Raw genomic sequence first — 13096 nt, 5'->3', positions numbered from 1 at the left:
CAGAGAGCCGGGGACCGGGGGCTCCAATGGCCTCGCCGCTTGGAGGACCGAGGCGGACTGCAACGAGGGGAAATGTCAGCGGCCCAAACGTCAAGGGCAGGACACTCTGCTGAGATGACAGCCACCCTCAGCCTTGTGCTGAGGCAGGAGAGCCAGGATCTGGTGGTGACGCGGGAGTCCCGGAGTCAGGGGCGGCCGGGCAGGGGATGTCACAGGGAAGTCACTGCCACAGCCCTGCTGCTCATGCAACGGGAAGCAGCAGCTCCCGGGGTGGGGTGGGTAGCTGCCGAAGCCACCTCTTTACTGCCCTGGGCCCCCTCTGGACCATTTCCTTCCACCCCGTTCCTTCCCCTTCCACCAAGCACTCCCGGAGGTAATAAGGGACAGAAGAGGGTCCTCCCCTACCAGATGGTCCGTTCTGCTTCCTGGCAGCAGGTGGGAGCTACAGCACGCGAGGTATCTGGAGGGAACTAACATTTATTAAGCTACCCACTCTCGGCTTCTCCACTCAAGCCTCCCAGCAATATGATAAAGCAAATGTTTTCATGTTCATTTCCCAGACGAGGAAACTGAGGCTCAGAGAGGTCTGAAGTGTTTTGCCCAAAGGCTAGTAAATGGCAGAGCCAGCAGTCAGCCCAGGGCTGTCTGACATCCACGGGCGAAGCTCTCAAACGCACTGCCCTTGCCTCCCCCCGCAAGACCAGCAACCAGTGCCCAAGGACCCCCTCACCAGCCCCAAGGCAAGTGGGCAGGTGTGTGTGTGTGCTCGCCACCCCTGTTCCCAGCCGTGAACCTGCCCCCCGGATCACGGTGCAGACCTTCCCCTGCCCAGGCTGTGGGACCTGCTCCTAAGAAGCTGCTGTTCTCTGGCTGATGGTCCATTTCCAGGAGTTTAATCACAGGTAGTGCAGCCAGCCCAGGATTTTTTTTTTTTCTTTTGACTTTTGTTTTTCATTTTTTTTAAAACATCTTTATTGGAGTATAATTGCTTTACAACGGTGTGTTAGTTTCTGCTTTATGACAAAGTGAATCAGTTATACATATACATATGTCCCCATATCCCCTCCCTCTTGCATCTCCCTCCCTCCCACCCTCCCTATTCCACCCCTCTAGGTGGTCACAAAGCACCGATCTGATCTCCCTGTGCTATGCCAGCCCAGGATTTTTTATCTTTCCCCTTCCTGATCTCCACCCCCACCACACACCTTCCATCTTTACCGCTTTTGTTATTTTTGTTGTTGCAGCTGTTATTTTAACTTCAAATGTATGACTTACAGGAGTCATTGCATAAGACGACCTCTCCCTGTGATAGCAAACCAGAACAATGTTTTTCCAAATCCTGTCGGTGACCCATTGTAAAAACACCATTGTACATTGTTACTCACACACACGCACACACACACGCACACGCGGAGCGTGTGTGTGAAACCAAAGTTTCACAAAATGACACTTTCCCCTCTTACCTGCAATAATCTCGTTTTTAAATTTTTATTCCATGTTCCTTTGTTGTTTTTCAAAATGCAGTTACAGACCACTAAATTCATCTCACGACGTACTAAGGTGTCAAAACCTAGCATTTGAACAACACTGAACCAGCGCACCTGCCCATGCCCTGAAGCTCTGCGGCGGGCCGGTTCAGAATACTGTCCGGCCACCTCTCAGCGGGTCTCAGTTCTCTGGGGATAATTCACAGGCTGATCTTTGATCTGTAAGGAGGAAGAACCCTGCACAAGAAAGGAAGCCCGCCCGTGAAGGGGAGGCACGGGAGTGTCTGTATTTTACAATGGGACAGATTCCCATTCTGGATACCATCACTGCTTGGGAAAGTCTGCCCGACTTCTCTCTCCTACGGTAAAAGGAACCGTCATCCACTAAAACAGAAATGTCACTGGCAAAACCAACAATGAACTTGACAGTGTTCGGAAAGCTGCATTACGACATGAAAACGGACATGGTATGCGATGATTCACTTTTATCTACTGGCCATTCTTGATTAAACAATATTTCACTTGAGGCTCAGAGCTATGAATCCGCTCAGCAGAAAGGCCGACTACTGCAGTTTTTAATTGTCCAAATCCTGTTTATATGAAGGTTTTTTATGGAATCTTTGTCCAAAGACTTTCAGTCTCTTGGAAAAACAAATCACTGGTTAAAAAAAATGGAACTAGTTTTCCTTATGCTCCATTGGTGACTTCCGTTAGAAACAAGTACCCACACATTGTTTGGAGGTATGTTACCCAGTTCAGGATAAAGAAAACTCTTTCATCAGTCCTTAGTATGATTCTAATTTATTGGGTTCTTACACAAATTGCCACGGGTGGTTTCAGAAAAGAGAGATGGATGCAAGGACTAAGTTCCAGAAGAGGCCCTTTCGTCCTGGCGGTGGATCTGCCCTGATCAGCAAGGGTGGTGCTTCATCGCATGCCCTCCTGGCTTGGTGGAGTCAGGTCTTTGATTTAGTGGTGATGGAATACCACACCCAATATATCAAGGATGATGTAAGGGTGTGATCTATCTGTTACAGCCTCTCAGAGGGGCTTTTGGGGATGAAATACTGATCCCCTATTTCCTCCATATGCAATGAGAGGAAGGCCCAGGATGTTTTGAAGGAAACCAGTGAGAGCCAGTGAGCCAAAATTTGGCCATCATGGTCCTTACTCTCGAGTGATTTAGGTTTCTAGACGTGCGTATGGTTTTTAAAGACTGTTCCCTCTACGAGGAAGGGGCCGTGCACTGTTGGCCGTCCCCTTTCTTATCCCAGTTTCAATCCCCATGGCTTCTCCTCTGTGGCTCTAGGCTTCTTTCCAGAGCACGGAGCAGCAGCCCGTCTGAGCTCTCAGCCTGAGAAGACCTCCAGGTCGGCAGGCATTTGAGGGGATTCAGACAAGTTGACCCAAGGGACACACAAGATATGTTTTGTGTTGTAGATCACCAAAAAAGAGACAGAGGCGCTAAACCATTATCCGGCCACAGCAAACTTACGCTGGGTGAAGCTTCATTTTCTTCCTTTTAGAACCCTGGGTGCCCCCGTCCCCCCAAAATCTCTGCTGGGCCAGCCTCCTCCCTCTTCCAGGAGGACAAAGTTCTGAGCTGGCTGCGGAGCTCCGTCCACGTGCCCGTCAAGCAGTCCCAGGGGTACAGAGCAGCAGCTGGTCCCTGCACCAGGCTCTGTTCCTGCAGCTGTTTGCTGTTTAGCTGAGTTCCAGCAAAGCAAAGGGCTGGGAAGCCACCCTCTCCGATGGGTAAGAATAGAGCTGTAGGCTTACTTCATTCAGCCATTTGGAAAATGCAATTATGGGAGCCTTCGGCAATTCACTTAGAGAAGACTTCCATTTAGAATGAAGAAGCATGGGCTTCACATTGTCTCGGCTTTACTCATTAAGGAAAACCAGATTAAACTCCCATTTGCCTCCATCTGCGACGACGTGTGTTCCTATCTGATGAGGCAGAGGGAGCTGCCCTGTCTTTGCTCCCCAGGGCTCCCTGAACGACTCTCCTTCCGGATAACGAGACGACTCACCCCCTCTTCTGTCCTTGCATCCCTGCTACAGCATCCTGGGTACCGACTCGGAGCAGGCAGACAGCCCTGCCAGAGCTCCTGGGCTGACTTCAGCCCCCTCCGGGCTGTGCCTTTGCCCCTTTGCTGCCCACCGCGTGGGCAGGTGTTCACAGAGGCTTCTATCTGCCCTGCTCTGCCTCTTTCCAGTGTCCGGAGGCTCTGGGCTGCAATGGGCGGGGCTCTGGCGCCAGAAGACAGAGGGGCCCTCGGGACCTCATTCTATCCGATTAGAGAGTGTGGTTTCGCTGATGGCAGCTGTGCACCTGCTGTGCGGCACGAATAAGAGACAGAATGCAAGATGAGGCCAAAGTGGCCTCTGCACGTTCTGATTAAGCGTGGGCATGTTGGGGCTCCCAGTTAGTCCAGAAGGATGATTTCTTTAGGAAAGGTTAGAAAGTGTGTCCCGGATATGAGACAAAGCCAACGTAAACTCCAACTACTGCTCCTCTGGAAAGGAGTCTCCGCTCAAAATGCAGAATCCGGAATGCCTTTAGGAACCAGGGGGCCCTGCACGAGGCGCTTCCCGGCCGGGTGAGGGAGAGAGACAAACTGCTAAAGGGTCTTGGAGGGAGAGGGTCAAAGGTCACAAGTCTGATCACTAAATACCAGGCTCTGTGGGCGAGTACATTTGGAGCAGAAAAGGAAAAGCATTTGTGTTTATGTTGAAAAATCTGTTTCGTGTACCCTGAGATAGGGAAGCTTGGGAAATCTGGCTTCTGTTAATGTGCGGCTAGCTCTAGAATGAGCACTGATTTGATGAAACACCTTTACAATCCGACTTTTAAGATAAGAGTCATACCATATCTTTAAAGGCACGTAAGAAAGCCAGGAGGCCAAGCCACGCCCCTGCTCATACCCTATCTTGTCTGCAGGGCTAAAGAAGGAGGCCCTGTACATCCCCCGACACCAGACACCTGCAGCTCGGGGCCCTGGGGAGCCCCAGTCCGTGACTCTGATTCCATTAGCGTGGGGTGCAGACAGGAGGAGTGCTTTGCCAGAAGCTCCCCAAGTGACTCCCATGTGAGGCCAGAGAGAGAGAGACGGCCTTTGCCTCTTGAGGCGAGTGGACGGCTGGATCTTCCTAGGGGCATCCTGGGGTAAAGTCAGAGGTCAGCCGGCCTTCTCGAGGGAGTTCCTGATTGGAGGAAAGCCTCAGAAAATCCTACGTCAGGACGGAAGCAGCCTCCCCGCTGCCGGCCGGGGCACCGGGGCGCCAGGAGAGGCCCCATTGGTGAACTTGAGTTTTAAGGCTCGAGAAGGACAGAGATGGCAAGATCTACAGGTCAGCATTGCCGAACGCGACTGTCCCCCACAAAGAGGACCTGAGTGTGGAGGGTCGGCACAGATCGCTGGAACCACAGACCTTGCAGATCCCCCCTGCGGTCAGGCACCGAGCCTCCTCCTGGACCAAGTACATGAGCATTTACTCTACCTGGAAATTAGAATATGGCTTGATGTGCATTTCACCTTCTTCCTCGTTGCCTGCGCGCTCCCTGCTGGAGAAGCTGAAGGTCAGGATAACAGCCAACATCCAGCAGCAAGAGCAGAATCAGGGGCCTGAATAATTCATAGATTTCAACCATCCATCCCTCCCCCTGCCCCCAAACCAATGGGTTTCTATAGGAAAGATTTACTCGAATGTAAAGCGTGCAGATGCTCTTTCCACCATAAAGCTTTCCCTCATCCTCCCATCTGGAAGGAAACTCTCAGTTCCTAAACACAGAACCTGTCTTTCCCACCCAGTATTACAGTTTCTGGAGAAACTGCCTCAGAACTTCCCTGGATCTATAACCCGAGGCTATGGAACAAGCAAGTCCACATTTTATAAATATTGGCATCTCTTGCAGTATGCCATCATGAGGCCTTGTGTACGGCGGGCCTTCACTGACTATTCTTTGCTTAGATGGATGAATAACTAAATCAATCACTTTAGCTGTTATAAAGGATCAAGAAGAACAGGACTCAGAGCTCTCATAAGACAGAGCACTTTTAAAATATGCATAAGTAGTTCATGTAACTCACTCTCAAGTGGAAAAGTCAGGGCCTCCAATCTCTCCCAGTATGAAATCTTTAAAAGGCCGCTGTCCCAGCTCAAAGGCAGATGAGGCCACAACCCCCAGCACGTGCTCCGGCACCGACAAAACTTAGCGAGGTTCTGCCCCGGGTCCCTCCACTGGTGGACAGGCTCCGCTCGGCAGTGGCCCTGGCTTCCCGGTTTCCCACACACGACACCCCAACATGAGCGTTTGTTCAGAAGCTCATCCTTCTGCCTGGGGACCACCTCCTGCCCTTCCTTCCATCTCTTGACATCTTCTCAACCAACCCAGAACTTTGGACCAAAAGTCAGTGAATATGAGTATAAATACATTCTTTGTGTAAAATTGGGAATGAATAGCCCCAGGATACAGGGCACAGAACAAGCCGATATCTGCACCAGGTCTGAGCTGTATCAAGGGACCACGAAGCAGGTAAGACTAAAGACGGCAGCCGTGCCAATGTCCACTTAAAGCCAGCTGAGAAGCCAAGATGCTGAAGGTTCCACTGCTAATCTTAGCCCAGCAGGTAACCTTAGCTGTCACCTATCTGTTTCCCAGCCTCTAAGTCTGTACCACCTCAAGCAGGCAGATGTGTCTGGTTTCCACAGGCCTCTAGAAAGAGGAGGATGACTAACCCGAGATGCTGAATAGAAGAACGTGCTGTCACATAGGAGATCGTTTATTCCAACAATAGTACTTATTATTACTCTGAGATTTCTCCCGTGCCCCCTATGATTCACACGCCTCTGGGGACCATCGCCAGCCAGATTATCTACCAGGGAGGCAGCCCAAACGTTCATGATAGTGAAGCGCCACTCGGCACCAGCCTGAGATGTAAAGTGAGCTCTTCACAAATGCCAGTTTACCTTAGGGATACCATGAGCAGACTAGGGGTAACAATACACAATTAGAAGGTGGGCATTAAGGCATCAAGAGCCTTGGGGACTTAGGAAGACGAGAAGAGGGAGAAGCAAAACGAGCTCTCTTGGAAGCAGAGTGGTCTCGTCTTAACCTGCCTGTCACACCGGCGCCAACACGGTAACGGACACGGCAGCTGGCCATGGGGATGGGCACGCCGGGCTCCTACCTGCTTCCAGGCTGACAGGCTCCCTGGGAATTCTTCCCCAGCTATTCCAGGATGAATGACCCTCTCTAGGAAGACTGCTGGGCTAAGGTTAATGAGCGGAGTCCTTCTTTCATTCAGCAAATACACACTGAAGGCTCTCTCTGTGCAAGCAGGCAGTCCCGGGCCAGAGATTTAGCAGTAAACCCGGCAGAAGACTCTAGTTCAGTGCTCGAGAGCACGGACCCTGGGATCAGACTGGGTCCAACCCTGGCTCTTCCATGAGCGTGAATGCTGGCAAGTTATTTAACCTCCGGGTCTCGGTTTTCTCACCTGTAAAATGGGGGCAATAATGGTACTCCCTCTTAGAGTTACCGTGGGGGTTAAATGAGTTAGTACATGTAAAGAGGGAAGAGCAGGGCCTGGTGCACAGCACGTGCTAGATACACATGTGCCTGTCATCACCACTGTCCTTATGGAATATGCAGAAGATCAACAGGGTACAAAGTGGAAGTTATCATACATTAGGTAGTAATAAGTGCCGAGGAAAAACTAAACAGGAAGCGTGTGCACAAGGTGGGGAAGGAGCGGTAATTCTGGATAAGGAAAGGCCTCACTGAGGAAAGTCTGCAAGGGAGGGAGAGAGGGAGCCATGGGCTTTCTAGAGGGAGAGCATCCCAGGCAGAGGGCACAGCGAGCGCAGAAGCCCGGAGGTGGGAGTGTGCCTGGGAGCACAAGGCAGGGAGACCAGAGTGGCTGCGGGGACGACGGGAGGGGACAGAGGCGAGAAACGAGGTGGCAGAGCGGGCTTGACCGGAAGCTCACCTGCTTGCCGCACGGACTCCTGGCTGACGCGGCTCCCCTCCACCTCCCACCCACGTCTCCCTCCCGACGACGGCAGGCGCAGGCGCAGGCGCAGGGCCGGGCCGGGGCGCAGACTGACCTGCTCCTGGTGCTGACACCCGATCCGCAGCAGCTGTGCGCGGTGCTCCTCCTGGAGCTGGGCCGCCTCGGTCTCGAACTGCAGCTGCAGCCGCCGTTCCAGGTCGCGCAGCTCGGCCTGATGCTGCCGGCCCCGCCTGCGCACCTCGTCCTCACGGCGCCGCTCCAGCTCCGCCTTCTCCCGCTGCAGCTTCTCACACTTCGCCGCGTGGAAGGCTGGGGACAGGGAGAGCGACACGTAAAAAGCTGGTCAGGACGCACGGGAAGCGCCGGGCCCGAGCGTCCGCAGCCCCCACGAGCAGCACATGGCCCGAGCGTCCGCAGCCCCCACGAGCAGCACATCAAGGTGGACCTAAGGACCAAGGCCAGGTCCCCATCCTTCTGCAGAGCTTCACCGTTTGCCAAGTGCTTTCCTCCCTGCCACGTCTGATCCGCAACACAGACCCTGGATGCTGGGGTGAACCTGGGCCCTGGGGAGCTCCGGTGACCCGCCCAAGGTCACACTCAGTGTGCGGAGCACGAGCTGCGAAGGCAAATCTGGGCTTTCTGACCACAAGCCGCATGTTTCTGCCGCTAGATCAGGGTTCTCTGAGGGTCCACAGACCGTGGGCCTCACAGATACTGGGTGCTTGTTACACATGCACGCTCCTAGGCGCACCCTGGTGGATCAGAAACCCCGGACAGGAGCCCAGCATGTCAACTCTTCACAAGGGCCACGGTGACTCTCACACCCGTCAAGGCTTGAGACCTGGGCACGCCTGGAGGCTGGAGACAAGACGGGATGCGCGGGATTCTCTCCAGGCTGACGTGCCGAATGGGACAATCGCAGAGGAGTGTGCGTGTGGGTCCTTTCAGGTGACCGAGACCTCACCAGCAGGATCCCTCCCCACTGGAGGAAGGACGGGTAACCACTCAACGCCCCTTTGCACGGGTGGGTCGCCCTGCCGCAGTTCTGGTTTGTTTCGCGGGGAGGGGCTGCGACAGCACTTAGGGTTCGTGCCTCCCCTGGGCCAGAGCGGGCTGCTCTCATTTCAAAGTCTCTTCCTCAACTGCAAACTGCTTCCAAGAAGGAGAAAACCTTCCCTGACAATCTACTCTGTTTAGGTCACGTGGAGGTGACGATGCACACGCACGCAGACATCAAATGTAAGTGAGGACACCTCACTTACACTCCACACAGACTGGGGCCCCTACGCTCCCTGCTCCGTGCTGCAGTCTGGGGGGGCTTGTCGTTTACTCTGAAGTTGAGTGAGCAGTATCTGTACCGGTTCAGGATAATCTGCACGCTAGGGGCGGTTGCTATGATCAGGACCATCCATCCAAGGTAGTCAGAGAGCATTTGAAACACCCTAATCAGAAGTCCCACCCTAAAGGCGCAGCTCGTTCAAGGGGTTCTTTGCCACACTCGGCTCTCAAAGAGTTTGTTCATTAGCACAGGGGATGTTTAAAAACATTTTTTCCCTGGCGAAATGAGCGGTGCACGGGCTGGATCTTGCCCTGTGTGCCCAGCGTGTAAGAGTCTGGCCAGCCCAGCAGCCTAACACTGTCCCCAGAGGCCTTCTTGGTCCGGGGCTTCAAGTGGCCCTGTGTCCTGTGTCCCATCATTTTTGGGAGGATTCTGACACACAATCGTGAAGAGTTGTTAGGATCCGCCAGTGTAATCAGGGTGTACTGAGGGTGGGTGGGGGGCACCCCCGTGCCTCTTATGGTCCAGGGTGGACCCATAAGAGGACGCACTGTCTGTAGGGAATGTGAAAGCCATAACCACACTGACTTGAAAGGCCCTCTGCTTTTTGCCGTCACCTGTGCCAGCAACTCTAAAGACTGCTGGTGAAAAAATACTCCTCCTCAAAAGTTTTTGGTTGGTCTACATTCTAAGCAATTGCTACAATTACTGTCGAGGTTTTTAAAAACAATTTTTGTATTAAAAAAAAATCACAAACAGAGAAAAGCTGGAAGTACGGTACAAGGACATTATCGTCCAAATGATGTTTTCCCCCCGAACCATTTGAGAATCAGAGGCTGACTGCTGTCTCATCAACCCCGAATTCCTTAGTACATATTCCCTACAAACAAGGACGTTCTCCTACGTAACCACAATGCAGTCATCAAAATCAGGAATCAACACTGATTCAACAGTGCCCTCCAATGCTCAGACCCATTAAAATTTCGCCAGTTGTCCTAATAATGTTCTTCCCAGAAAAAGGATCTGGTTCTGAATCACGAGCTGCATTTAACTGTCCTGAGTCTCCTTCTGTCTGGGATGCTTCCTCAGTCTTCCCTGGATGTTCAGGACCTGGACACTTCTGAAGGTGACAGGCCAGTCATTCCATTCGGCCTCTCTGAGGTTTCCTCATTATTACATTCAGGTCAGGTAGGTCTGGCAGGAGTATCACAGACTTGGCACTATGTGCTTCTCATCTGAATATCAATCAATCTGAATCATCTTTAAATTGAAATTTCTTTTTTCTAATTGTTTATATAGTGAGTCAGGAAAATTATGCTTATGACTGATTATCACAACGTTATCCTGAAAATGATTTTGTGGTATAGAGGAGGGAGTGTTACAAATGCTGGGTGTTAAATATGCTAGGGATTCCCTTGAACATATATCTTATTGTCACACCTGCTGTGAGTAAATCTTTCCGGTCAGGCATATGTACCTCAGGACGAATGGCTGGGCGTGCACCGGGCTTCCCACCACAAGTAGTGAAAGGGCGTTTTGCTCGATCACTAATAAATACAGCAGGAAAAGCAGATTCGGGCTGAGGCTTTCTGGTCCCTGGTAGTGAGGTCACGGGAGGCCACAGTCCCCACAGAAAGAACCTACCAGGAGCTAAAGGCCACAGTGCCTCAGGCCTGGAGGCGGTGGTGAGGAATCACCTGTTCCCAGGAGTCTGAGCCTCGGCTGAAACAGAGCTCCAGCTTTCCCCAAAGACCCTCCAACTTGGGGAAGTTGTTAGAATTTCACCAGGGACCCTAGCTAGTGAAAAAGCTATCAGGATCCACAGACTAGGCAAGAGGTGTGCATATAAAGACAGGTTTATCCTAGGGTGACTGGGCTTTAACAGAACAAAGACCATGGAATGTCCATTAAAAAACAGTGTTTCATGGATTGAGACACAGTCAGATTGAGGCCAATGGAGAAGCACTTATTTACACACACAGACACTCTTTCTCCTATTCGTTTCCATCATGGTTTATCACAGGAGACTGGATATAGTTCCCTGTGCTCTACAGGAGGACCCTGTGGTTTGCCCATCCTATATGTAATGGTTTGCATCTACTAACCCCAAATTCCCAGTCCATTCCTCCCCCACCCCGCCAAGGAGCAATTATTTCACCTACATTGTGGGAGGGTGGAGTGTCATCCAACAGACAAGAATGGCGGCGGGGGGGGCGGGGCACAGGGTAATGACGGGTAAGTCCCGGGCAGTGAGCCCCGGGGCGGGTTTCTGGGTGCATGGGGGGCCTCTTTGGTGGGTGCTCTTGCTTCCGCAGAACAAACCTCCTAGCAGTCTTTGTCCCATGCATCCTGCCCCGGTGGATGGGATCAAAATGAAGCAGTGACAACATGTTTGTTTGTATTTAAAATAGGTCCACAAAGCAGTGCAGAGATGATGCATAAACAGCCAAGAAACATGAGAACAGATGGTCGGCACCATTCATGAGTCAGTACATGCAGATCGAAGCAGGAGATGTTTTTCACCTATGAGGTTGATCAAAATGAAATATTTTGATAACACAGGGAGGGTCTGAGGAAACTGGCCTTCGAGGGACCGATGGTGGGTTATAACTGAGAAGCTGCTTTGGAGGGCACAAGTATCTTTCAAAATTTAAAAGCTAGGGATGGGAGCTTGAGAAAGGTGACAGCTAAAGGGTTTCTTTTTGGGGTGATGAAAATGTTCTAAAACAGGTTATAGTTACAGTTGCATAACTCTGTGAATATACTAAAAACCACTGAATTATTTTCAATTCACATTTTAAGTGAGTGAATTTTATGGTACGTGAATTATACCTCAATAAAGTTTTTACCAAATATGGAAAGAAAATCTGCAAAATAACATGACAGGAAAAATATCTCAGAGGATAAATTTAGATGTTTTTGTAGAGGAAAAGTTCATGTTTGGATTTTGAGATTCTGTATAACAATGATGAAGATATTCACTGACAAAATAAAAACTCCACCACTACACTGTTTTATATGCACACACACACGCACACACGGATATCTGTGGAGCCTAAGGGAACCTGAGAACCACTCTTACTGTTTCTTAACTAGAAACAGCACATAAGACTCAAATGAAGATAATAAAAAATGCTCATCATGTATTTTTCTTTAACAAGTACTATTTTGTATGGGAAAAATGTATTTGTCATATACTAATATCAGTATCTTTAGGAAATCAGAACAGTAAGTTGACTATATAGATTGCATAGATGGAATAAAACAGACAAAAAGGTAAAGAAATGAATAATAACAAATCGGTTACACTGGAGGAAAAATTAAATGACACGCATCTTTTAACCTAACAATTTCACAAGGGCACAAAAAATCTGATCAAGGATGACTACTACAGCACGATTTGCCTTCAGGAAATAGTGGGGGGGCTAGTTAAATAAATGATGATAAATCCATTATTCACATAGGACAAATCCTACGTGCAATGGGATACGGGTAACCAGTAAAAAAAATAAGGTGAATCTTTTCATGTTATCGTGGAATGATCTGTAATACACCGTTAAACAAAAAAGGCAAGATGCAGAAAGAGTATGACAGCGTACTTCTACTTGGAATGGAAATGCATCTGTATTTCTGACCCTCCATCTTTCCCTCCTCCCTCAGAGGTTGTGTGTTTAAGTTACAGGGCTCGCTGCCCAACAAACACCTGCAACAGTATGTATTTAAGAAAATCCTATTCTGTGTTTTCATGTTTTATGAGTTAAAACATTTTTAAAAATTACTACCATGACTAAGGAGAAGACCAGGTTTTAAAAGGTTATGTAGCCTGTGGTCAGAAAGGACAGGACTTTTCCATCTAACTTGCGATTTTATTTATGTTCGTGGCAGGATGATTCACGGGCCTGGCACTCTTTTGAGGGGTCAGAAATGATTGATTTTCATCCTAGAGCCGTCCCTGAACTGTACTGTTGCCTTAAATAAATCATGAGCTTTGTAGGCCTCAGTTTTGCTGTCTATGAAGTGGCAAAGTAATCACTTTCCCACATATAGCACCAATCCCCAAATTCCCAATCGCTATTATATACGAGAGGTGATACTTCTATTCTTGAAATGACCCCATGTCATAAGCCCCAGGCCTGCAGAAGATATTGGATAAGAAGCGCAGCTGAGGCACCAGGGAAAGAGCTCCAATAACAAGAGTCCCTAAAGAAATAAACATCCTCTTGCCTCTGGTAAATCTTCAAAAATGTATCTATTGGGGATTTTTGCAGATAGAGATTAACGTAGGCTAATTTAATGGGTAACATCTGGAG

At 50.1% G+C, this 13096-nt stretch overlaps 1 protein-coding gene across 3 annotated transcripts in view; it reads right to left on the bottom strand.

The window, feature by feature from the left end:
• Nucleotides 1-13096, bottom strand: part of LOC309615451 (microtubule-associated tumor suppressor candidate 2-like) — a 60469-nt gene that overhangs the window by 13576 nt on the left and 33797 nt on the right. For all 3 annotated transcript variants that reach the window (XM_082365111.1, XM_082365112.1, XM_082365113.1), the window contains one exon: nucleotides 7602-7816. In XM_082365111.1, coding sequence (XP_082221237.1) covers nucleotides 7602-7816 — 215 coding nt within the window. The remainder of the gene's footprint in view (nucleotides 1-7601; nucleotides 7817-13096) is intronic.

The sequence above is a fragment of the Balaenoptera borealis genome (genome assembly GCF_965194805.1).
Source record: "Balaenoptera borealis genome assembly, chromosome: 18".
Taxonomy (NCBI): Eukaryota; Metazoa; Chordata; class Mammalia; order Artiodactyla; family Balaenopteridae; genus Balaenoptera; species Balaenoptera borealis.
Note: the sequence above shows the minus strand (reverse complement) of the source record. Positions and strands in the feature narration are given on the sequence as shown.